The sequence below is a fragment of the Balearica regulorum genome, chromosome 7 (assembly GCF_011004875.1).
Source record: "Balearica regulorum gibbericeps isolate bBalReg1 chromosome 7, bBalReg1.pri, whole genome shotgun sequence".
NCBI lineage: Eukaryota > Metazoa > Chordata > Aves > Gruiformes > Gruidae > Balearica > Balearica regulorum.
Window position 1 is genome coordinate 36,552,313 of NC_046190.1, and position 25,484 is coordinate 36,577,796.

The window sequence follows — 25,484 nt, forward strand, 5'->3', positions numbered from 1 at the left end:
CGAGCATGCGCGATGGCGCCCGGCGCAGCTTTTATATAAGGGCGGGGGGGCGGCGGTGCCGCCGCATTGCAGACGGGAGCGGGGATGATGGCGCGGCGGGTCCTCTGTCTCCTCGGGCTCCTAGCGGCCGGTAAGCGGCCCCGCCGGCCCGGTCTTCGCCTCCCGCTAGCCGTCTCCGTCACGCTTTAGCCCCGGGGGTCGGCGTTCCCTTCCCATCGAGGGCCTGTCTGGGCGGGAAAGGGCTGAGGGCGGCTGGTGTCGTGAGGAGACGGGGGAGGGGGGAAGGCCGGGCCTAAAGCTGTTTCTCTCCTCTCAGCGGGACCCGCCGGGCCCGGCTGCCTTAAGCGCAGGGAGAGGAGGCAGCGATAAGGGTGGCGGGCGGGGGGAACCTCCTGCCAGGGCCCCTCCGCCTTGGCCGGTGGCGCAGCCCGGTGTGGGGCCTAACGGTCCCGGGCAGTACCGCCGGGCCTGGGGCGGGCGGGGATTTCAAGGGCGCCTTGGGGGTGGATGTGGTGGAAGAGCTGTATTTGAGGGGGTCGCGGGGGAATCACCCAAGATAAACGCAGGGAGAAGTGTCTGTGAGAAACCAGCATTTCCCGCTGCGGGTAGGAAAGTGACTTCCTGATGGCAGGGTGGTAGCACCGGGTCACTTTGTATCCATATCTGACATTAATTGGGTCACTGTATCACCTCGTCGAGCCACATTGGTAGAAAGAGCAATTGGTAGAAACTGTTTTTCTGCCAGCGGCTCTATTTATCTTTGGCACTTCAGGGATAGATGGGTGTTAATCCTCTTTCAGATGGCAAGAGGTAGCCTTTTCTGTCGGGTGCTTTTAGCAGCCTCATTTCATTAGGGTCTCTTGCTTCGCGTGGAAAATTCCACTAATTTTGCTGCTCGCTGCCTTGTTAGGTGAAAGTGGTGGGCGAATAACTGATATTCTGCCTTTAGCATTAGGATTAGAGGTTAGTAAAGGCAATGCTTGTATTTTGTACTTTGCAGAAGCTAGATAGAGCTACAGAAATGATTCATAGACTGACTGATGGAGTAGTACACCTTCAGGTTGTGGTATGGAATGGCTAGGACCCTCAAAATTGAAGGTCTAATACAGCGATGCACACGATTTTTCAGAGAATTTTCCTTTAAATAAGACCATTTTAAACCTAGAGCTTATTTGCTTATGAATTTAACCTACAACGTTTCATGAGTCAACTTAAAAAAAAAAAAAGCCTGACTAGCTGTTTAAAAACCACAGGAATAACCAACTGGCAGACTACAGTAAACTATGCCTAGGAGATCTCACATGATTGTATGATACTCTTGTATTTAAATACAGTTTTTTTAATATACTGGTATGTAGATAAGTTAATGGAGAATATCAGACTTTTCAGGCTGGAAACAAGAAAGTAAACGTCAGCTTTCACTCTGCTTATTTATCTGCTTTGATCGTGTGGCGCTTGTGTCTGCTCTGCACTGAATTAACTGCCATCAGTTATCATTTCTATTGGGACTGTTTCTGAATCACTAAAATCGTTGTAGTTTCTTGTGCTTTAAAAGTGAAAAGGATTTTGCCTTGTAATATCCACCGGGTTTCTCATTAGTTTATTTAGGGAAATTGTAATGAGAAACCAGTTCAGCAATGAGAGTTAGCTTGGCCTACCTGTTAAAGGCATGCATATACAACTGAGCATAGCCAAAGACTTGTTAGGCCTGTTTTTCTTTAGGAAGACGCTGTTTTAACACAAATAAACACCTGTCTTTTTTTCACCAGAGTCCTGTTATGACTACTAATAGACTCACCTATGATAGTATCGTGCAGACTTTTCTGATGATTTTTCTGTGACAACCTGAAACACCGTTTTTGTCTACTAAGCTAGCTAATTAGCTGCATCAAAATCTAGCCACCCATGGCATATCCTAATGGAGTTACTTGGCTGGCTTACAGCATAGCTGGTAGGCCACAAGGGTTTTTGGTTGACCTAGTTACAGTGCTTCTGTGCATCTTCCAGTTCAGGGAGACAGGAAGGTATTAAAGTTGGGTGTACAGAGCTCAGGATCTCCAGACTACTGATACGCACTTTGATTAGTGCTTTTCTTTGAGACCAGGAAAGAAGGAAGGCTGGGTGTGTACTTGAAACAGAATTCAGTTTCTCTTGATCTGAAAGTATTATTTTTTTCCTTTTTATTTTTTATTTTTTACCTCCTGGTTAAATAAAAGTTAACCGGGAGCGGAGAGTAAAAAGTTTGAGGATATGATTATTTTGCCCCCCCCCTCTAATCTTTCTTCCAAGATTTCAAACTAATATATAATTCCTCTAGCAAACACTAGTCAGAATATCTAGGGATAGGAAAATTGAAGGCTGAGTTAGTCCAACTTGGATTTTCTGGCGGATGTAGAAAAAGCAGATAATTGAACTGGGACTATGTTCTGTAGTTCGTGGGTTTGTTCAGTTTGGGGATGTGGTTTCTAACAAAAAAGCTAGACTGGTGCAGCCCACTGCTGTAGATTAAATTAGGCAAACAGTGGAAGGTGTCTTATATCTAAAAAATATGGCCCTGTTTTCTTATAGGAATGACAGGGAATGCTGTGGGTATGAGGCACCTTACAACCGTCACATAACGAAGCGGTGCTTTGACAGCGCACCAGTCGTGTGGCTTGTGTAAACCTGCCCTTGCACAATCTCCTCCTTGTTTGCAGATAGAGGTATAAATAGAAAGAGTTGTTCTCGGTTATGTCTGGAGGAGCTGCGCAAGCCGTTCTGCCTGGTCATGGTCGCGCCCGGTGAAAAGCGTGATTGCATCTGCAGAGCCTCTGAAGTCTTACGCAGTCTTTTCACGATCTCAGTTTATGCTATTCAGCATACCGCAGGGAAGCAGTTCTGGGAACCTCTGAAAACCGAGATAATGTAGAGGGTGGAACAAGAGAGTGGGAGCTTGTCAGCAAAACTGAAGGTGTCTCCATCAGGTGACGGTGATGTCAGTTGGGACTCTGTGAGGTTGGACTGTGCTGTTTCAGGGAGGGTTTTCTGATATGACATGCAGGAATTTTTTACTTTGTATCTGTGGGAGAAGCAGGGCCAGTTACTGCTGTCTGCCAGTGGATTTTTGTTTCAATGTCTCACATGGATCTGATTCTTCAAAGCAGGTTTGGGGCAACGCCTTAGAAGAACATGACAAAAAAAGGCCTTGTGTTTGTTTTTCTTTAAGCATTTACTTGAAGTCCATTTTCACTTTCATTTTTTTTTCTTTATGTAGCAATTTGCTGCTATTAAGATATCAGCGTTCCTATTGCACATTGAAAGGGATACTTCTGTGGTCTGTGTGTGTGTGTGTATATTTTGAGTCAATGCTTGTCCGTGTATTTGGTCCCTGACCAATGTTTAATTTCAGATATCAGTATTTTTCTTCCTCTTGGAGTGAGGAGTCTCACGTTTACACTGTTTACCCTGACTAGTTTTTTAAGCTTTGTTCTATACTTCTCTAAAAGTCTGCATATAGAGAACTTTTCTTGGACATACTGAGTAAATGAATCTTGCAATGAGATTTCAAGGCTTGTTATTTTCCAAACATAAGTTTAAAATCCTTTGACTATGTTCACATTGGGATGCAAGCTATTAGTATGCAGAGAGTAGGGGTTAACTCTTTCTTGTTTCCTGCTATCAACTGCTTCATCACTGTACTCCTGGGTAGGTTATTCTTTCACCTTATGTACCACAGTTTGCCTTTTTCAGCCTTGCCTTTAGGTAACTGCTGTCCTCCCCGAAGCTGCTCTTTAAAATGTCCCTTTTTCATCCTTCTGGCATACTTTCTCCGTTCAGCTGCGGGGGTCTGATGTCTTCCCTGTTCCTAAGGGAGCTTCCTGTTGAGTTGTCTTCCATGTCTGGCATTCGTTCTGCATTAAAGCACTTCTCTGGCAGCAGCGTGAAAAACAGCATTGCTCCCAAGACTCTTCTGTTTCTTCCTGGTGCTGTCTTGAACTGCCCTTCTGTTCTCTGAAGTTTTTTAGATGCCTCTGAACTTCACCTGTGCTTCGCAGGGGCTGCAGTGTAATCTGTGGCCAGGCATTTTGTCTTCTGTTACAGACACGGCTCTCTGCATAACTAGGGCTTTTCTGTTCTTTCTGTTGTGTGAATATATTTGCCTGGTGAAAGGGGAATGTTCAGTACACAATTTCTGTGGACACTCGCATGAAATTCCCATCTTCTCCCCCCCCTTCCCCCCCCCAAAAAAAAAAAACCCCAAACAAAAACCCCCAAAAAACCCAAACTAAACAACCACCGAACAAAAATAGAAGGGATGAAGATGGAGAACAAGTATGTTTAAAACATTTAGACATATTTCTACAGGGATCTGCTGCAGGGAAAAATGCTTCTCATAACTTCTTGGGAATATATTAACATACTGTATGGGACCGCTTACTCCTGATGTCTGCCAGATGCCCTTGAACATCCAAATATCTCTTCTAGATTCTCTTGTAGAAAAATCTAAGGCAGAAGTCAAGGCTTGCTTGGCAACCTGGTAGCAGCCTCTGGTCCATGTGGAAATTATTCTGTTGCAACCTTTATAGTAACTGGGAAATATATATATAACTGGGAAAATTGACTGGCACAGCAGAGGTGATTTTACTGTCTCAGCTCATCCTGTTCTCTGCTGTCTTTAACGTTGTTGTGATTGTTTATACATACACAAACTGCTTCTCTTACCATGCTTGGCTTCTCGTGAGGGAAGCAAGGGAGCACATCAGGTGAGAACAACATTTTACAGCAGAGGTAGCGTACCAAAATGAGAATGCCTTCCCCACTTTGAGGAAGAGCTCAATCATAGTGTTAATTCAAAACTCCTTTCTTGTGAATTACGCTAGTTTCGAGCTTGATATTTGATCAGTAGATATCGCACAGGAAGACACTGATTTTTAACCGACATCTGGAATACTGATAACAGCTAGCCACATTTCACTCATTTCTTCCACAAATTGCCTATGATCTCTCAAATACTGCAGTCATTTTACTGCCTTGTTAATCCAGAGGCATAGTAGACCTTTGGCATGAGTTACTAATGTGTGATGTGGTTACAACAACTTTTGAAATGTTACTTAAACTCACTAACTGACCAGAGAGGCTGTGGAGTACTGAGCTCTTCAGATAACTTCAGGTTGAGGTCACTCCTTGACTTGTTGACACTTTGTAAAATTTGATGAAGAGAAGTTGATCCCTCTTGACTTCTTTAACTTAAACACACATTGTTTGTGCAGTTCTCAAAAGAAATGGGGAAAAGTCAGTAACTAACTGAGCACAGAATGGCAGACACTGATGCGTTCACTTGGTCTATGGGCCATTTTTGGGAGATTAGGAATGTGTTTTTGCCAAGTGGGACAGCCTGGGAAAGAGCGTCCTTCCTGATGAATACGTTAATATACCCAGAACAAATTTGACTGTCACAAAGGCATACGAATTGACAGCAACCCAAGTTATCTTCCACATTTGACTTCAACCCATTAAAGTGAATAGCAGGTCTTTCCTTTTCTTGTCAACTGCAGGTTAATTTGTCTGTAAAAATGCTGCTCACACCAAGATTTTCCTAGCAGTTTGGTTTGGAGGAGGCTTGAGTCTTCAAGCTGAATTTCTTTGTGTTCTGGATGATAGTTTTCTGGTTTATCCTCTGGCTCTTTAAGGAATCTGGTCTGGCCCATATAGAATCCCTGTGCATAGAAGCTTATATAAGGTGTTAACTTTTAAGCATGATCACAAAATCTCATTCGTAGATTCAGTACAGCTTTGGAGGGGATTGCTTAGGATTTTTTTCTGAGAATCTTGGGAAGAAATTCAAGCTGGCTCTCCCTGGAAGAAAAGTAACACAAATGCTTGAGGGAAGGGAAGGTTATTCTCAGAAAAGGTAATTACCTAACAGTTTTCCAGTAGCTGTCGTTGCAGAATGGTAAGCCAGCCATTAAAAGCTTCCTTCCAGCTTCCTGTTTCCTGAAGAGGAGTGAAGAACTGAGCTGTGCTTTCACACGTGTGGCTATGTAAGCTTTTCAAGTAGAAAAGGTGGTATTGTCTGAGGGCTGTCACCTCTACTTTACTAACTTCTGATTGTATGTTAGCATTTCCATTCCAGATGCCTAGTGTCGAGGAAGGAAATCATAGTTGGCATTTGCTGTTTTGAAAAATTGTCTGGGATTAATACACAGGTGCTGAAGTAAATAGGATAGTACCACTGTGGGAGCGAGTTGCAGGTTTCCCTTTATCTTTGCAGCCTTTAAACTGGGTTTTGTGTGAATTCCTGGCAGAGCCCCATGTGATATGCAGTAGCTGTTGCTTGTTAGGACTTCATTACTGGTATTCTGGCAGTGTTGCTGACCTGGGCCTCAAAGCAAAGCATTTCTCCTTCCTTTTCTGTTGTTACCCTTCAGCTCTTGGAGTATTTTGATTATGTTGTTGGGCTTCAGGCTGTGTTTCTGAGGCAACGCTTGTTCTGGGAGATGGCTTCTCTTGTCTGTCAGATACAAGCATCACAGAAATCAGAGTGGGTATGAGGTGGGGTTTTTTTTCCTTATTTTTTTGGTTTGTTTTTGTACTGAGAAGATGCAAGTGTATGGAAGGATCCTAGGGTGCCTGTGGGTTGTCAGCTTGGCTAGAAGCCTGAAAGCTGAAGTCTTTCACATGTGAAAGACGTACCTTTTATAAATGGATTGCATTTCTATCTCCCTTTCTCCTTCCTCCTCTGTTTTCATTCACAGCTTAAGTTAGGAAAAGCTTGGGGGAGCAAAATTGAAGAAACAGTGTCTCTGAAGCAGTTCAAGAAGGGAGGAACCAGTGAAGAGGATGAGTAAAGAAACACCCTGACCGTTGCAGATAAACTTGTTTGGTGCTCTAAAAATAGTGGCTTGCGAGAACTTTGGGGAAGGGGGGCACGTTTGGGTGGGCATGACGCGTGACTGTTGAGAGCTAATCTACAGAGAAAGGAGAAATCTGTTTAAAAATGGATGACCTTAGATAAAGAACAATATATTAAAAAAAAGGGATGCCAGAGATAACTAAGAAGGTAATCCCATTGGGTTTATCCAGCGAGCATTAAGAGTTGTGTGAGGTAACTGACTGTGCTTTGTTTTCTCTTAGCTTGCTGCTGTGCTGGGGATGTGAAATACCACATTAAGGTGTTGCTGTTCTTGCAGCAGAGGCTGTTTTGAGGGAACAGGGAGGATGACTGTTAAGACTCAAAACTGTTCATTCTGTTGTGAAACAGCACAAAGTCTTAACACACTTCACTGGCATATTTGCTTTTTATGTAATGCAACTTAATATATAAAGAAAAATCCTGTTTCATAATTAAATAGGAGTACAAGCTAAAGGAAGGAGTAGTGGGAAGAGTAAAGGATTTCGGGTTATTCTTTTCTGAATCTGCAAGATCTGAATTAATGCAGAGGTTTTTTTAGTTTTGTTTCTGGTTTTGCCAGGACATTCAGAAAGGTGGGGGTGGATACTGTTGCAATGAAGATGCATCCTTTCGTATTAGACATTGGTTTATGTAATAAAGAAATTTCAACATAATATAGAATAAACTAATACAAGATTAACAATATTTAAAGTCACGGTGGAAGATAGAAGAAAGGAAGCCATGCTTAATGTGTGTTGTCTTTGTTCTGTAGCTGCTTTCTAAAATGTGCCAGTGATGTGTGGCCCTAACAAATAAATTTGCCTAGTCACTCTTTGATCAGAAAGGTCTGTACTGAAAGCATCAAATGTAGAGTTGTCTTCTCAGATAGAAAGAACTTTGCCAGTGTCCCTTGTAACTGAAAGGACACTGCTGTTCTTCTGTTTTCTGTAGATAAGCGTTCATCCTCATGGCGTAGCTGATTTGGGCTTCCTGTACCTGTTATGTTTTTTGATGGAAAAGTTATGAAGACACATTGGCATTTCATCTTGCTCTGATGTTGTGCAGGAGTGAGAACTTAAATAATACCGGTGGGAAGGTGTTTGGGGTGCTTAAAGGTGCTTTAGGATGTTTGCATCCTAAAGCTAGTTTTCAGTGTTCGCTGGCTTGCGAACCATTTGATGCTTCTCATTCTTCAATGCCCCTGCTGGTCTCAAGCTCTTCTGAGATTTTTGTGTTTGGCCTCCTATGGAGGATTGCAGATAACAGCGTCCTTATTCTCAAATCCAAAGTGACTGTGTGCCCAGTGGCAGTGTTTTGAGTAGAATCTGAACCAAATATGGCTGCGTACGCCTCCTCTGAGAACTGACTCTTTTCTCCTTCCAAACTGGTGAGATGTGATGCAGGGAAGCAGTGCAATCAGAGCCATCAATTAGTTAATGTACTGTCAAAAATCAATCTTAAGACACTTTTTTTTTTTTCCTTCTGAACAGAATTATCTGCAACCTGCGCACTGCTCACATCAAAAGGTCTCAGACTACTGCCTTGCTCTTTGGTTTTCTTCTGCCTTGGTGTCGTAACCTGACAAAGCCCTGCTGCCCTGCCAATACCCCTTGTTATGTTCTGGCAAGGCAGAGCATCAGTGACTGACTCTGTGTGAGCATCTGTTTGATACAGAAGCCATGCAGCAGGGAATTTGTTAAAGACATACAGCCATAAAAGCTGATAAGTGAGCATAAATCTGAAGCATAGTATTTCTTTTGTCCTGCACTTAAAATGACCAGGTCAGAGGCTACGAGGAAGAAGGAACAAAGGTAGTTGTTAGACATTCTGCCAAAACTGGGTATGGATCTGAAAAGTCATACAGTGACAGGATCTTAAAATAAAAAGCCAGACAAAACCTGAAAGTTCATTAAGAGCTAGATCAAACCAGTGCAAGTCATGGCATGAATTCCTCAGTTTGGGTTTCAAACAGCTTCTTAGATCAAGGGTTTGAGAAACTGCTTGAAATATCTATTGTTGTAGTTGTTTAGTTTCGTAGTTTTACAGTATGTTTCAAACAGGGGAGGGGAAGTAATTTTCTTTTGATTTACAGAACTAAAGGCATAGGTTAAAAGCTATATTTGTAAGTAGTTGGAGGCCCTTAATTCTGCTGTTTAAAGTCAAGGTCTTGCCTGACTTTAGCCAGACTTTGACTCTGCCTTGCAGAGGCTTCCTACCATTGTGCAATACCAGTATCTGGAAGGGAAGAGTAAACTCTTTCCTTCAACCAAGTGTATACTTGGTTATTGTCATCCTGCCAGAGCTGACAGCTATTTGGCTGACCAGTCTGACTTCGAAACTTAACTATTCCTGCTGCTTCCAGATCAATAATGCTGTAATTTAGAATAGGTTGTCTGTAAATATTTTGCTAACCATATGTTGTTAGAAGGTTTGAAGTCGTATTCCTATGGTCTTATAAGCAATCCTAGTGTATATAATAATAATCCTATTATTCTCCTTGCTGAAGAATAATATGCAACCTAGGCTTTTTGCTGGGAGCGAGGGTGGCAAACTTCATGCTCTTGTGTAGAAGATTTAAGTATGCAAAGCACATTTTTCTTAAAATAAATGGGTCATTCCTCTGTGAAATCCAGTGTAAACAGGCTTTATAAATCAACAGCTGAGAAGGCTGCAGGATGCCACCTAGAAAGCAGTGTTTATCTGGCTCTGTTTGATGCGTAGTGGCTACATACCTAGTAGATGCACTGGTAATTCAGCCGTTAAGTTGATCCTCTAATTCCTTAGAACCAAGACGTGAGAAATGGAAAAATGATTGTTCATCTGTTATAACCTTACTAGAAGCTTCTAGGAATCAAACACCTTAATTCTTGCTTCTTGATTGACAATGTAATTTTACAGCGTTTTGTGATGTGTAAACAGCATTGATGTGAAGATAATGGCCCCTAAACAACACCTATACAGCTAATAGGTTTGAATGGGCTTTTTTTTTTTAAAAAAACTTTTGACAGCAATGCCTTGTAGGCTTAGACCATGGCAAATTTCCTTGCAGCCTGTCTGCTGTAGGAGTTTGAGTTGTTTCTTCGTACGGTGATTGCTGAAGAAACTGAGCCTACCAACAGACAGGATGGTTTTAGAAAACTGGGCTAAGTTGGATTTCCAGTCCAGACAGCACAATAAAAACAACTAAATCCAAAACTGCTTGGAAAGTCAGCTAGAAGTTGCAGTTGATTAACTTGTCCTAGCACTTACTAATAGTGCAGATCTTTTACACTTCTTTAGGAAGGCTGTCCAGAAATGGTATTCTGTTTTTTACTTCAAAACCTTATAGGCTGCAAGACAACTCCACCTGGGGTGGGAGGTAATGTCTAGACAAGGACTTAAACTCTTTTTTTTTTTTTTTAATATTCCCCCCCCCCCCCCAAATTTTTCTGTGGACAGTTGAGGAACTGACCAAGAGGAAACAAAGTCCAAATAGTTGTAATGGGTTTCAAAACTATTTGACAAAATGTGTCTGGTGTTGTTTGCCATCCCTCTTTTGCTTTGACTTTCTTGAAACTTTCTGTTTATGATCAGTGTTTTGGTCTGCACCTGGCCCTTAAGTCCTCCATGCAATGTGTGCATTACTGTGGCTTCTAATCCGATTAGTTTCCTAGCTCTCGCAGTTGCTGTATGATACAAGGGTGGTTCATCTGGGAGAAGGAATGCAGACAGCAATTACAAGCTAGATGTGGCTGCTGGTTCAGAGTTGAAGTGACTGCAAGGACAGTAGGACAGGAGAACAGATGGGGCTGTATCTTTGGGAATCAGCTGTCTGAAGTGCAGATTTCTGCAATAAGCAGTTTCTCTTTTTTGAGTCATCTGGTAGTTCTTGTGTGCTAAGCAAAGTGGGGAGTTTGATGTTGGTTTTTTTGATGTGTTTGGGTTTTTTTAAGGTGGACGATGGGGCAATGGACTGCTGAGGTTCTCAGGGACTTTAGTAGGGAAGTTCAACTGTTTTGATTTTTTTTCTGGACTTCTTTGTGTAATCTGTATTTGGGACTCATTCTTATGTTTCAGGAAGAAATCGCTAGATTTAAATGTGCTTAAAAATCTTAGTAAACCTAAGTAGCCTAATGGAAAGGTTGTGGTTATACCATACAGCATTAACCTACTTGCTTTGGAGTGGAAATCATTCAAACGTGCAAATGTGAAAGAAGGATTCTTTTTTTTGGCAGCTGTGGCAAGCCCTGTTTTGTGGCAGAAGGACTGCGTGAAGGGTCCGGAGGTATGGTGTCAGAGTCTTCGGACAGCATCGCAGTGCGGAGCGGTGAAACACTGCCAGCAGAATGTCTGGAACAAGCCTACTGTAGTAAGTATCAACCACTGAGACTTCTTCCCACCTGTAGTTGAGATAGCCGGTTTACATATGCTGATGAAGATTTTTCAAGTCTCCGGTTGGAGTTAAGTACTACATCTGACTGTCTCTTGTTTATTATACCTTAATTTGGGTGCTTGATAAAGGTTGCTTTCCAGTTCTCTGCCTTGCACAACTTGTCTGCTGACTTCTCATGTGACCTTTTGCACAATCACCGAGCAATGTGTGGAATGGAGCTAGTGGATTTCAGACTTGTTCCTCTTTATTAAAACGACTCTTAATTCATAGAGCCTTTTCTTATTCTTGAGCAATGCCAACCTGATAGGCTTATTACAAACAAAGCTGCATGCTACTTTAGGTCTTTCTCATAAGTTGATGTTCCACAAAAGATGCAGCATGTGCTAAACTATGAAAGCTATGACAGTAAATAATGGTACATTCAGTGTCATTTTTCAAGTTGCATTTGTACTAAATGTGAGTGCTGCTTTACTAGGTGTAGCTGTAGTTTGTAGTGTTTTCTCACAATTTTCTAGAGGGGGGGAAAAGGCATTTTACTTACAGATACATTCAGGCGAGCTTGACTGTATCTGTGCCAAGATATGTTTCAGTTTGTGGAAAAGTAGGGAAAGGGAGGAATGTCAGAATGGAAGAGTACAACTAAAATGAGTGAAGGTGCCTGAAAAGTTTTTAGATTTCTGTTAAGAGTGAACTTTTTGAAGAGTAAGGTAAAAGAGGTTCAGAAGAAGGCTTCTCAGGGCAATATACTTTATACTTCAAGGGAGGTGGAACTAGGTGAAAAGAGCAAGTGGTAGCGTGCCTGTTTCTTCATACTGTGTTGATTTACTGAAGAAACTGGAGCTGGACATGCTTGGAATAGCCTCACTCTTTAATTAAAACCACCTCTTCCCACCCCAGATTCAGCCGGTATTTCTTCCTTGACTTTAATTCCAAACGTGATGCTCGTTCTTCACATTGTTATTTGGACACTGCATTTACAGGTACTTAATTCTGTCTCTAACTCCCTACTTCTCTCTCCAGAACAGTATCCCCTGTGACTTGTGTAAGGAACTCGTGACAGTGGCTGGCAAGGTTTTGAAGGATAATGGCACTGAGGTAAGCAGAGCTCCCCTTCTCCTTGCCCGAAGGCACTATTTGATTTCATTGTCTTAACAAGATCGCAAGGTGAAGGTGTGGAAGAGTAGTCTGCCTGATGTTTTCCCAACCTAAGCAGCAGATGTTGAAAGGGGCCAAAGTACAGGGAAAGGCTTTTAAGCAGCCTCTTCTGGTTTAGAGATTAGCAAATTCTAGAGCCTCTCGTGCTCTAACATCCCTGATCAACTCTTGATGCTTAATAAAATTGTTCCTGTGCCAGTGGGCCATCAATCTGAAAAGGTGGGATACTGCAGTCTCTAGAAGTGAATGATTACACCAAGTGGACTTTATTGTGGTTATTTTTCCCTTTTTCTTTTGTGAAACTGAGAGTACTTTGTATAAATAAATCACTGTCCCATTAGTCCGTAATTTCACTTCCTCATCTGAAATGTAAATGTTCTGTACTTGTAAGACTGTGTTGTGCAAGCAGTATTTCGTGTTTTTTACTTTCGCAGGGTCTCATCAAAGGTGCAGGACTGGGGAAAATAAACCTGTAGTGTAAAACTTCATTCTAGTTTTACTTGCCAACTGCCTGGACCTACCCGAGTCTAAGGGGCTTTTTTTAGGCTCAGTGTCCTGCATTTTGGGAATGGAAAGAGCGTGTGTGTGTGTGTGTGTGTATATATATATATAAAAAAAAAAAATTTTATAGTCTATAGCCCACCTCATCTTTTATAGGATGAGATCCGCTCTTACTTGGAAAAGACATGCGAGTTTCTTCCCGACCAAGGCCTGGTCTCTGAGTGCAAAGAAATTGTGGATTCCTACCTACCAGTTATCATGGATATGATCAAAGAAGAACTAGTAAGTAGATAACAATTTGCAAGGGTTGGAATTAAAAATCATGCTCCTGTTGATGCCTGAATTTCTCTTCTATATAAGATTATGCATATAATCCTTTTATCCTGTATGGATCAGTGTTGTTGCAATTAATAGTGTAAATTTGAAGACTGCTTCCTTGCTGTGAAACATTTTTCCCTTCTTAACCCTGTTTCAGCCAAATGATTCTCTACTCTGAACTTTGTCTAAAAGTGCCATCAGTCTAGAGCTTTATGTGTGTATCTTGTCTCCCCTAGGATAAACCTGAAGTTGTATGTAGTGCCCTCGCACTGTGCCAGTCCCTTCAGAAGCACCTTGCAGCAGTGAAACTTCAGAAACAACTCCAGACCAATAAGATACCGGAGCTGGACTTCTCTGAGCTGGCATCCCCGTTCATGGCTAACGTGCCTCTTCTCCTTTACCCTCAGGACAAACCCAAGCAGAAGTCTAAGGTAAGGGTGCAGTGCTGTTCCAGCGCACAAGAGAAGTGTGTGTATGTTGCTCCAGAGCTTCAGTGCTCCTTTAAGAACTTATGGATGATTCTTGGTAAGGGATTGTTGTACTGGGCACAGGTTAAGCTGATGTGCTTCACCTGGGTGACTGTGTCCGATTGAATTTTGTGCTGCCGCATACAGATAACTACCTTTTTCCATAACCTGTGGGTTTAAAGTGAAGTAAGGTGATAGCTGCAGCCCCTGTGAACCATATGTATAATCTTGGATTAGCAACTGCAGTCTATAGAGACAAGTCTTGTGCTGGGCTGTTCCCATCCAGGACTGTAGTAGTCAAGCAGGTCTTACTGGAAACAATTTCTTCTGAGAGCAAGTTTGGCACTGGTGTTCAAAGGAAGAAGAATTCTCCCACATTCCGAGTAATCTGCCACCTATGCCCTTCAGGGAAAGCTTTCGTCTCTGAATCCAGAGGTGACAGACTGGATCAGGAAAGAACAAATAGGACAAAGGGGAGTAGATGAGGCAATGAACTCGTGAGTAGAGGCCCGAGTCTTGATAGCCAATCTAGATATGGAAGTTAAACAGTTGGGTGGGCGGAGAACAAGCTGCTGTGGGTGGAGTGGGTAAGATCTATGCCATATTTAGAAACCTTCCCACTGTGGTCTGTCACAAAACCAACAGATTTTGGAGATTGGGTATCTTAACAGTTATCTCTGGTTTCAGAGCCAAGTAGGTACCTAATCTCCATCTAGTGGCTGGTGCATATACCAGCAGTAGCTTGTCTATTCGTATTAGTTCAGGCTTTTGAGTATTCTATAGGATATTTGTTAAGGTTTGTATCTAGTTTAAAATAGCTTTTAAAACTTGATAGTAATGGAAGTTTCTAAAACATGTTATGTGAAGATACATCAGCTTAGGTTTCCTTTCACTCTCTGCCCAGGGAAGTGGGGATGTATGCCAAGACTGCATTCAGCTGGTTACTGATGTTCAGGAAGCTGTGAGGACAAACTCATCTTTTGTAAAGTCTTTGGTTGCTCATGCCAAGGAGGAATGTGACCGTTTGGGACCTGGAATGTCTGATATAGTAAGCTATCTCTTTTGTTTAAAAATATGTTCCTGTATGCAAACATAAAATGGTTTGTTTAGTTCCTTAATCCTCTCGATGCAATCTGTAGTTAATAAAGCAAAGGGGAGTGTAACACGTAGGACATGTTACACAGTATAGCGATAGCAACTCAACACTGAAATCATAAACTTTCTGGTCAAGAAAGTTTGGTGGGGTGGTCTATATGGGACCGGGGAGGAGGAAAAAGACTCAAGATTGCTGCTAGCCCTTAAAGGCCTTTTCCATAAAAATGATCTGGTAGGGTAACGTGGCCCTATCAACGAGGGGGAATGCTTTTGCCCCGAGAGGAAGAGAAGGACTCATCAGATAAGCAGCTATGTGTGCAGTGATTGTGTAACCTGAAATGCCATCTTACGTTGGGGACAAGCTCTGAAAGACAACACAATAGTTATTAAGTAGAGCAGGCAAATTAATACCTTGAGATGTATTGGAAAATTCTAGATTAACTCTACAGCTTAAGTGGCTTGATATTTACAAGACTTTCTTTTCCCACTTCTTGCAGTGCAAGAACTATATCTCTGAATATTCTGACTTGGCTATCCAAATGATGATGCACATGGTAAGATCAGTAGAATATGATATTAGCTCTCAGTTAATTTTTCTGCTTTGTGTAGCTAACTTATTTGGAAACAGGAAACACTTGCTGCAGTAAAAGTCTGGGGAGAGCCCTTGCTCTGTGAGTCTTGGTGTTAACGCTTTGAACTTGACATTTAATTCGATAGCAACCTCAGTCTCAGAATGCTTTCTTTAGCACTTTCCTTTTTCTTTCACAACCACTTCAACAGTGCAAAAGGCACTCTAACCCTTTGAAACACAGAATGTGCATTACGTATGTTCCTTTAGACTCTTATCTCAGTCCTGTATTTACACCACTTCCCCCCCCTCCCCCCCAAATACTGTGTTAAGCATATTAGAGTTGGTCTTTGTCACAGTATTGCAAAATTAATTCAAATGTTAGAGATAATGTGTCTATTTGAAGCAAGACTAAATGTCCTTCTTCTGGAATTGCTACCTCAAGACTCCTGCTCTCCGGGCTCTTGGTAGGAGTCATGGACAGTGAGTGGTACCGCACCAGCTCTGGTCTTCTGCAGCAACGTACAACATATTTTATCTCTGACCATCTCCATAGCACCTCTTTATCCAGACATCTCAAAGCCTTTTTTTAAAAAAAAAAAAAAAAAAAAAAGGGTAAGCCTTTGCAGTGCCTAGATGCCACAAGTAACAGAACAAATTATAGGTGGATTTATGAATAGTGTATGTGGCTGACTTGAACCTGAATTTGGCAACACAGTGGCCTCTCTTTGTTTCGAGTTGCTAGAGGCTACTTAGAAGCTCATACTGATTCTTAAGTATTTGGCATGGGGGAAGCAAATCTTTGTTCCAACAGCGGTTAGTTTCTCATTTTAAGCATTGCAATGTACTGTGCTGTTAATAGCTGAAATTGGAATATGACCACACCTTGCATCCGGCTAAGTGTTGTTCAGACTCTTTGGAGGTAGTCTTGCCCAGGATGCTTTAATACCTTCAAATGAATAATGCTGGTTAGCGCTGTGCAATTAAATGTGAGTTGCTGTAGCAATGCTAAGGATCTTTGGGATGGGGACTATGTCATATTCCATCATCTTCATGGAAAAAGTATATGCAGTTCCAAGTGCTTGATGTTTTTTTTCTCTCTTAACTGTTATCTTTAATTTCTTCCTTCTTCCTCTGTCTCCAATCTCCCCTGTCAACAGAAGGATCAGGTAGGTGTGCAACGTGCCTGTGGTGACAGCCTGCTTGTAGTTCACTTCTTGCTCTATTAGCTGTGTACATGGTGTGGTTGTACTCAGTGTTGACAGATACAAGGGATATTTATGTGATTAAACCAGAGAAAGACTACAGACTTCATCCAACGGATCAGTCCTGCTTCCAGCTCCAGATTACCAGTTTGTGCTACTAAGATTTCAGCTTGATTACGCTTTGGCCAGTGGAGCAGAAAACATGCTCACTTTCACACGAGAAGGATTAGGTGTAGAAAAAGCATGCCGGTGGCTCCTGTCAGCTTCTGGTTTAAAGTCTGGGCTCAGAAGGGCTTGAGTGAAGCTGTCCCCAAGTCTTTTCTTCATTAACCTTTAAATCCAGGACAATGGTATAGATGGTTGGAGTATATGAACTGCAAACATGATGCGGGAGGCTTTTAGGCTCCTGCTTCCTAGAGCTGTTTGGGCTTTTAATTTAACCAGTACTGGGAGACCTTGTGTCTGTCATCTCTCTGTGAGAGAACATGTGTGTATGTGGGTGTTGCCATAACATTAATATCTGGAAATGCTTCTTACAATGCATGAACCAAAGGGCTTGACTTAAAGGTATTGCCTGGAGTAGTCTGAAGCGGCACTGTATTGTTGAGATACTGCTTTTGCCTATGCATGAGGTTGTGGCATGATGTATTAACTGTTGTAAAGCCTCTGCTGTGAGAAGCTTGATGCCCTGGTGACGGGGAGGGGGTATGATCTTCTGATTACCCATAGGACCAAAGGTAACTTTTTTAGCTTAAGTAGACTTTAGGTGGGAAAGTTCAAGTTTTGTGTATTACTCTCTACAGCCTTTCTCACTGTGTGTGGGTATAATGTGGGCTCCTTAGGGCAGTGTGCCTCATGTCCAGTACTTATTTTTGCATTTAGTAACGTATGTTTCTGAAAACTTGGAAAGCCTTTTTAAAGGCATTGTTTCTGTTTGCTGTTTTCCCTCTTACTGTGGAAAAAAACCCCTTGAAATACAGTTACTGCAGATACTTGTAAAAAAGGGTTAGGCTTAGGTTTTAACATGGTTAACTTTTGTTTCTTATAGGCTGTGTTCAGTAATGCGGGAATCTGTTTCTGTTTGCAAAATGTGATGTTACTGGATGCTTTAAAGAAGGTAGTTGGTAGATGAGAAAAGGAGTCCTTTCTTCTAGGCATTTCTTTCAGCTTTTGGGTAAACTCTGAAGTCAGGATAACTAGCCTCTTCTGTGATTACATAAAGCTTCTGTGGGAGCAGCTTTGTGGATGCAGGTCTAATGTGATGCCGGTGGCCTGTTTTGGTGTTGGTAGCTCTTAAGTCAACTCCTTTGAAGGGCTTGCATAGCTCACGGTAAATGGGTTTTTAAATGGATGTGGTCTAACCTCTTCCTCTTTTAAAGGAACTTCTAAATTTCATCTGGTAGTTGTCCTGCCTATAACCATATCAAATGCTTTGGCAATACTTGGAGTAGAAGTAGTCGTGAAACTTTTAGTTGCGTTGGAGCCTTTTAAGACTTTGCTCTCTGTGCCTGCTCACAGGCTCCATAGAAAGGGCAGAGTCTTCTAGACTTTTAAAAATTGCTTATACATCTCTTTCCAGCAACCAAAGGACATTTGTGCCATGGTTGGGTTCTGTCCTTCTGTGAAATCTGTTCCCCTTCAGACTTTGGTGCCAGCTCAAGTGGTTCATGAAGTGAAAATGGAAACAGTGGAGGTAAGATGGACTTTTTGTACTCAACAGCTTTGCCTTCCCTTTTGCTTTAGCGTAATGAACTAGGTGATAGGGAAAAATAAGAGCTTTTATTCATAGAATAATCCAAGTCTCCCTGCATGTAAATTCCTTGCCTCTTCTTGTTTCTGATGTTCATCTGTGAAATAGGAGAGCTGACTGATTTGTGAGTAATAGCAGAGCCTATGCTAAACCGAAGCTATAATAATACTACTTCAAAATTGAAATGGGAATTCTTGTTCCGACAGTAGAATATAGCAGCTGTTCTAAATGATACCTCAAATGTTAAAAGGCAAATTGCTAAATTGGAGTTTTACTCTACATTTGGAGTTACACTTCGATCCCTTTTAAAAATGTGACAGTGCTCTGCATATGCAGATGAGTGATCAGAGTCAGAATGCTGAAGCTCTGAGTTTGGAGAAGCACCTTGGCTTCCCATGGCCTTTGGGTAAGGCATGGGCAGAGCTTTTTTTGAAAAGGAAAGCAACTTTTGAGGACAGTTAACTTCTTATTAACAGGCTCCAAACAATTTCCCTCAATTTCTAGATTTCTTTTGTCAACAGGACAATGGTCTCAATTTTAGTAAATTAGTAATTTCATCCTCAATTAGTGTATTTTAAAAAAAAACCCACTTCATATTTCCCCTGACTCAGGGGGGCTGCTTATTTCTCCATGTCTACTAGATTCAACTCCCCTCAGGACTGTAGTCTTTATTAGTCATGCAAGATGACTGTTGATTCAAAAAAGCTTTTATACTGAGACCTTTGAGGTCAGTTTTGGGTTCTGCGTGACTTTCTGAATTCAGCTCAAACTGGCCAGCTAGGTAAATGAATTGGTGTGCTGCACTTGAATGGAAATGCTGTTAGACTGATCTTTTACATATTGTCCCTGTCAAAATGTGGTCAAGTGCTCATTTATGGTTTTGTATGTTTCTTCTGTGCACTCAGAAAACCTCAGTTCAAGAGAAAACTTTTTCCTTGTGTGAAATATGTGAGACTATGGTGAAAGAAGTGACTAGCCTCTTGGAGAGCAACAAGACAGAGGTAAGTGGTGGAAGTGGTACCTCTTCCTAGGCTTTGGCAGAAGTGGGGCTGTATTGGAGTGGGAAGGAAAGTTCATTTTATTGTCTGTTTTCATGAGAGGAAGACTTCCATCCTGGGTGGGATGGAATAAGAAAACATGTACTTATGAATCGAGTCACATTTCTGTTCCTTAATTGCCACGCATCCTTCATTGCGCTTCAGGAGGAGATTGTACATGAAATGGAGGTCATCTGCTACCTGTTCCCAGCAAGTGTCAAAGACCAGTGTAAGGACTTCATAGATGTCTATGGCCAGGCTTTGATCGACATGCTCTTGGAGGCAACGAATCCGGAAGCTGTGTGTGTTATGCTGAAATGCTGTGCAGCCAACAAGCCTCCGCAGCAGCCAGGTTGGTAATGAGGAGTCGGTGGTTGCAAAATGAGCTAGTTCTTACCTACAATTGTATTCCTTTTGAGGACGCATGCTTTAGTACTTTGCTAATGCTGCCTTCTTTCTTCTGTTTGGGGGAACTACCTAAGCACTGACGTTTGAGTTTTTTACCTCCTCAGTTTTAGTGAAACCTGCAGGTGGCTTCTGTGATATCTGCAAGATGGTGGTAGCTTATGCAGACAAAGAACTAGAGAAGAATGCCACGACAGCTGAAATCGAAGCTTTACTGGAAAAAGTCTGTCACTTCCTGCCGGAGTCCGTCAGTGATCAGGTAAAGCGCTTGTGCAGGGGGCAGGCTAAACAGCAAATGGTCTTGTTGATGGCTGGGAACTGTCCTTGTTGATTTGCGGGGTTTACATAGGTTCTACAGTGACAATTATGCTTACTTCAGTTTTCTGAGTGTTTCACCTGATATTCTGTCTACATGCTAATTTTAGGTCCATCTCTCAAGTGTCTCTACTTCTGCAATAAGTGTCCAGGTACCCATAATAGAGGTCTCTGTGTTTGGCCAACTGACTTGATCTCTGGCTGGAGACAAACTGTCCACAGGTGCAGCTAGGACTGGCCTTTGTTCAGCAACCTGATCCTTCTTAGGTTTTTCCTTTTAGTTAGCACCAAAGCGTAGCAGCTTCTCATGAGGAGTAGAGCAAAAAAGGGAGCAGACTTGATCTGAGGCAAATGATCACACAGGCCTTGCCTTCCACTCAAAACAAGGCAGATAGAGATGAACAGAAGGACAAAACATCTTGTGGAGTCTTTGAAAAAAAAACCTAGAGAGCAGCATCACTTGGTGGTTTTTATAAGAGCGGTCAGTCTTCCTCTGCTAGAGGCTGGAAGGAGTTTGGGGTGCAGGGGGATTAGATTTTTGGACTCCCCATCCCTGGGGGGTTGGCAGCCCTTTGAATAGATGGAGAGTTTTAAGGGCCTGAATTGACTGGCTGGGCTGTACTAATTTGCAGTCAGTAAAGGTTTGCCTGGAAATCCTCTGAGAACAGTGGGGGGGAACAGCTGAAGGGTTTTTTCCCTCAACACTGATCCTGTTCAGGGGATTAACAAAGTAATTGGAAGTAGGCTGGCAGAATTTCAGTGAGACAGCAAAAAGCAACACCTGTTAGGCCACTGCTATCAAGATTTACCTGAAATCTTATTAGGTGGCTGCTGAGTGTCAGCAAGTGGCAACCGCTTATAAGTTTACTAGGCATATAATACGCCCCGGCTTAGAGCAGCTAGGAAACAGCTATTCCTGCTAACTGCTGTGAGGCTGTTTAATAGCTGTGGTTCGCTTATTAATCGGCGCCGTTAGTCTCTGCTGAGAACGCTAACATCTTTTGAGTTTTGGAGGTGGCCTCTCCACTAGAGGGCTGACTGTTGTCGATGGGAAGCGTTTGTGCTGCTGCCTGGTCTGAAGCGAATAGTAACTACTTGGGCTAAAAGTGCTTCAGAGTTGTTACTAGGTCCCTGCCGTCCTGTTCAGGATGTTTGTCTCCAGCCTGTTCAGTGTGCTTTCTTTCCTCTTGAGACAGCAGCAATCTCTGCGATTAGAGACTAAGCTTTGCAAATCAAAGCTTGTCCTGCTTGGTTCTTTTCCCAAAGTCTGTCCGGTCTGTTCTTATCCTTTTTACCCCTTACTCATAACCTGTCTGCAGACAGCTACAGGCAGGTATGAGCTAGCAAAAAGTGATGTGATTGTGTGATTAGTGCAGTGCTAAGTCCTTTTTGATCCGCAGAGCTCAAGCATCTGGTTTATCAGTTCGGAGTATATTATTTGGGGAGTTTGGAGTAGTGTACAGGCCTGCCTGCTGAAGACCATGAAGCCTTCCTCTTCTTTTGAAGGGTTTAACAGGAGAATCTCTCAACCTGTGTTTTGTTACAGTGTGTTCAGTTTGTGGAACAGTATGAACCCATTGTTGTGCAACTCTTGGCAGAGGTGATGGATCCCACTTTTGTTTGCACTGTGAGTATTGCGTTTAATTCTGTTGAGTAGGGGCTCTGATACAGTCCTGCCTGCTCTTCTGTATGCCTTTCAGTGTCTAGCATGCAGAAACTCTGCTGGAATAAAAATCAGCATGCTGAATGCTTGGAGCTAAATGCGATTGTGCAAGGCCTTGGGTTTACTGAATGGACAGCTGTCTGACTGCCAGCCTTGTGCAAGGAAGGATAGAAGACAAGAGCTGCCAGTGGTTATCCACTGTTCAGGTTCAGTAACAAGGTGTAGTGCGCCCTGAATGCAATGAAAGGAAGTTAAGTGACCTTTCTTGAGAAAAGTCTCTTTCTACAAGCTCTGTTTTTTGAAACTTAATATGAAGAAGCGATTTTGGTAACTTAATTCTCCCTCGTGTCAGATTACTGCTTCACATCTGCTTGTTCAGCTGGGAGTGTGACTGCAGTTGTCAGCTGAGTATGGTACTGTGGGAGCTCCTGAAGCTACCTCGGTGCTCCTTCCACACTCGGTCAGGTGGAAGCTCAGGCATAAGGCTGGAATTGAGATCTCTTGGGGCAAATAGAAAGATGCTGACTCTGCTGCTGTTCTTTTCACAGAAACTCGGAGTCTGTGGATCAGCTAAACAGCCTCTCCTGGGGGATGATGCTTGTGTCTGGGGTCCAGGTTACTGGTGTAAGAACATGGAGACTGCTGCTCAGTGCAATGTACGTAAAGCAGGATTCTGCCTCAAGTTTTCTGTTGGTCTTCGATAGCTCCTTATAAACTACTCTTCTGGCTTCTGTACCACACTTTCAAGTGGATGAATTCCAGTTTCAGGAAGCAAAATGGTTCTAGCTAGAGGTGGTTAGGTTTGATTGGAGGGTCTTCCATAGCCTGTAGCTTCCTTAAAGCAGATCGTTTCCTCTCGCCTTCGTTCTATCCTATCCCCCACCTGTCTGTTAGCATTTCAAAATCTATAGTAAGGTACAATGTGAGCTTTATATTTAGTCTGTGTTCCCACAGCCAACAGACCATGTCACAACCTCTCACAAGCTCTAAAAATTGGCTTCCAGTATTGCTGTGGGCTGATGCTTTCTTTGCCAGGCCTTAATGGCTAAGGGTCATCAGCATTCTTTCCTGAAGCTTCTGGGTGTGGACGAGGATATTATTTATTCTAGTCCTCTTTGGAATCACTTATTCTAAGAAAAACAGATTTGCTCCCAAGATCTTGGCTCAGAATAAGGCATTGACTTGTATGTGTAGATGCACGCTTGTTTGCAAACAGCCTTTTTTCCCCACTAACGTATGGTATTTCTTTCCCTTTAGGCTGTTGATCACTGCAAACGTCATGTGTGGAACTAGAAGAAGAATTTCCAGTTCTGAAAGCTTGCCATGGCTCTTAAAAATGTGGGCCGAGGTTGGCAGAGAGCTGTATCTCAAATGTCCCTCCTCTCTGCCTCGTTAACAATTTGACCTTCAAGTTCCTTTATTGTAACTCTTCTGTAGCAGTGCTGCTGTTGAAGGATCAGATCCTCATTGTTGACTTAACAAAGATATTTCTGATTGTACAGTTTAACTCATTATGCTCCTAAAAATAGTCAGTGTGTTGTAGATTTTTAATTGGTAGACTGAAGTATTTTCTAGGTGCTGGGAAGAATGGCAGAGAAGGTGAAATGAGACAAGGCTTATTATCTTTTAATTTAAAAAAAAGAACAAGATAGTGACTAAACTTTCAAATGTCTTTCTGTAGTCAGCATTGGGAAGATTACATGCTTTGCATTTTTAACATCTGCCTGGAATATTAATTTTCTGTGTAACCGTAGGGGAACTCTAAGGGATAATGTCGAATGTGGGAATCCCTTTGGCTGGAATTTTCAAAGCTCTGCTGATGCAGAGAAGGGGACGTTGTGTACCCAGCTAACTTTCAAAGTAACTGGTACCTAAAAAAGATGCATTTGAGTGACGACGCTTTTGCATTCGAGTGAACACAATTACGTCTCGTGGTGTTTATCCCTCCCTCAACCTTTGATCGTGTCCTTTTTATTTCCTTGGACTACTTGGTCTAAGCATGGGTGTTCTACTGTTGAGCCCTGTATAGTGGGATTTCGGTCTTTTGACGCATGCTGACATACTTAAGGAATGGCTCTTTTTTTTTTTTTTTTTTTTCTCCTTGTCCTAGTTGCTCAATTCTGCTTAGTCTTGCAGCTTCCTACCTGCAGCCAGCCGGGTGCCCAGGAGGTGGAGCGAGCTGGGTCAGTAGAAGATGGAGGGGGGGAAGAAGTCAGCAGGGGCTGTGCATATATCAAAGTGAGTTCAGCATAGAGGGCAGAATGCACGGAAAAATGGTTTTTATTGTAAACTGCCAGCATGTTCCTTATTCTGTTTTTTTTTTTCCTCCCATAGCATATTTCAGTCATCTAAAACTTGAGGCACTATGAGGCTCACGGGCAGTTTCCATTGCTGCTGCCCATTCTTACTGACACCCTTTCGAGTAGTTTGAAGTATAAATTTTCTGTTGGGAAATGAGTCTGAGTAGCAAGCGGAGATGGCAGATGGTAGACGTGTAGTAGGTACACCTGACAACCTGCCTTTCATGCTGCTGCAGCATCCCACTGAAATAGCCTGAACTTCTGAACAAAAGCCTTTCAAGGCAGGCTGCTACCCTGGAAACAAGTCAGGCCCTTGAGGTGTAGGGGCCTGGAGGATGAGAATCATGCTTATGTTGATTGAGGTGGACTTTGCATCCCCTACCAGCATTTAGTGTGTTAATTCTGATCAAGTTAACCCCCAAAACAGAGGCACCAAAGTAGCTCTGAGGAGACCTTTGGGAAGGAGGAGCTGGGCAGAGGTGGAGCTTTGAAAATTCCAGTCCTGTTCAGAAAGGTGCCGGCAACTGCTAACTGTTCCTGTGGTGTCTTGGGTGAGGCGGGAGCGCTGGTACCAATGCTTTAGCACCAAGCAGAGTAATTTTCATGCAGTTTAATGGAAAAACCATTCGACTGCAGCTTTCTTGTTACTGCGTGTACGTACGAAATGTCTGGGTGGTGTTGGCAGAGAGCAATGCTGGTTTGTCTTTCCTGTTTGCGTTCGTACAGAATGCTGAAGGACTCGTGGCTTTGAGGGGGGAAAAAAAAAATTTCCCCTAAAGATGTAAAATACCCACAGCTTTCTGTCTTGGCCGGCTTGTGCAGTGGTTCCAGCGGTGTATCCCAGTTGGGGTAGATGTGCCAGATAGGAAATGGGCTCTCTTCAGCATTGCTGCCCTGGAGGTACGGGTTGTGTTACACTGCGGCATGGAGTATGGTATTTGATCTTTTAAACTGGGTGGCGTTCTCCTAACGTGAATTTTTTGGGGGGGAGGTGGGCGTGGATGGATACTTGCTCTTACAGGTTGGCAAGGTTTTAATTTTCTTGGGTTTTTAGTAGTGAAGGATTCATGCTAGTGACCCGTCGTGCGAGGTGAACCAGGGGAAATCCCGTGCTAGCACTGGGAGTCTCTTTAGTTTTCTCCCTTCCTGTGGACCGTGGCACCTGACCCGCTTGAGTTATGCTGGGGGACACGTGCAGTTGCTTTCTAAAGAACATTGTCTTGATTTTTTTTTTTTGCACAAAAGCTTCCTTAATGAACAATAAAAACTTCTGTAAACAGATAAGCTTGTGTTTCATTCCCTTGGGGGTGCGCTAGTCGATCTTGTTAGCTTCCCCTTTTCCTGCAGCGCCAGGAGAAGGCATATCCCAAAATGTCACCTGGAATCTGGGGCCAAATGGCAGGATTCAGGTTCCGGTTGAGTCACTGTCACGCAGGACGTGTTGTCCCATCAGGCCTTTGCC

The 25,484-nt window shown here is 42.8% G+C and overlaps 1 protein-coding gene across 2 annotated transcripts; it reads left to right on the forward strand.

Annotated features, from left to right (window-relative positions):
• On the forward strand, window positions 1-25,306 carry PSAP (prosaposin). Of its 2 annotated transcripts, none has more exons than XM_075758931.1 (14): window positions 1-130; window positions 11,086-11,219; window positions 12,264-12,338; window positions 13,056-13,181; window positions 13,454-13,648; window positions 14,589-14,732; window positions 15,277-15,342; window positions 18,132-18,245; window positions 19,208-19,303; window positions 19,505-19,691; window positions 19,852-20,003; window positions 21,606-21,686; window positions 22,271-22,378; window positions 22,980-25,306. In XM_075758931.1, exons 1-14 carry the CDS (start codon window positions 85-87, stop codon window positions 23,013-23,015), a joined length of 1,560 nt encoding a protein of 519 aa, XP_075615046.1. In that variant the 5' UTR covers window positions 1-84; the 3' UTR covers window positions 23,016-25,306. The 2 variants fall into 2 exon arrangements, with proteins under 2 accessions (XP_075615046.1, XP_075615047.1); XM_075758932.1 differs by having other exon boundaries at window positions 15,277-15,333.
• Window positions 25,307-25,484: the final 178 nt, after the last annotated feature.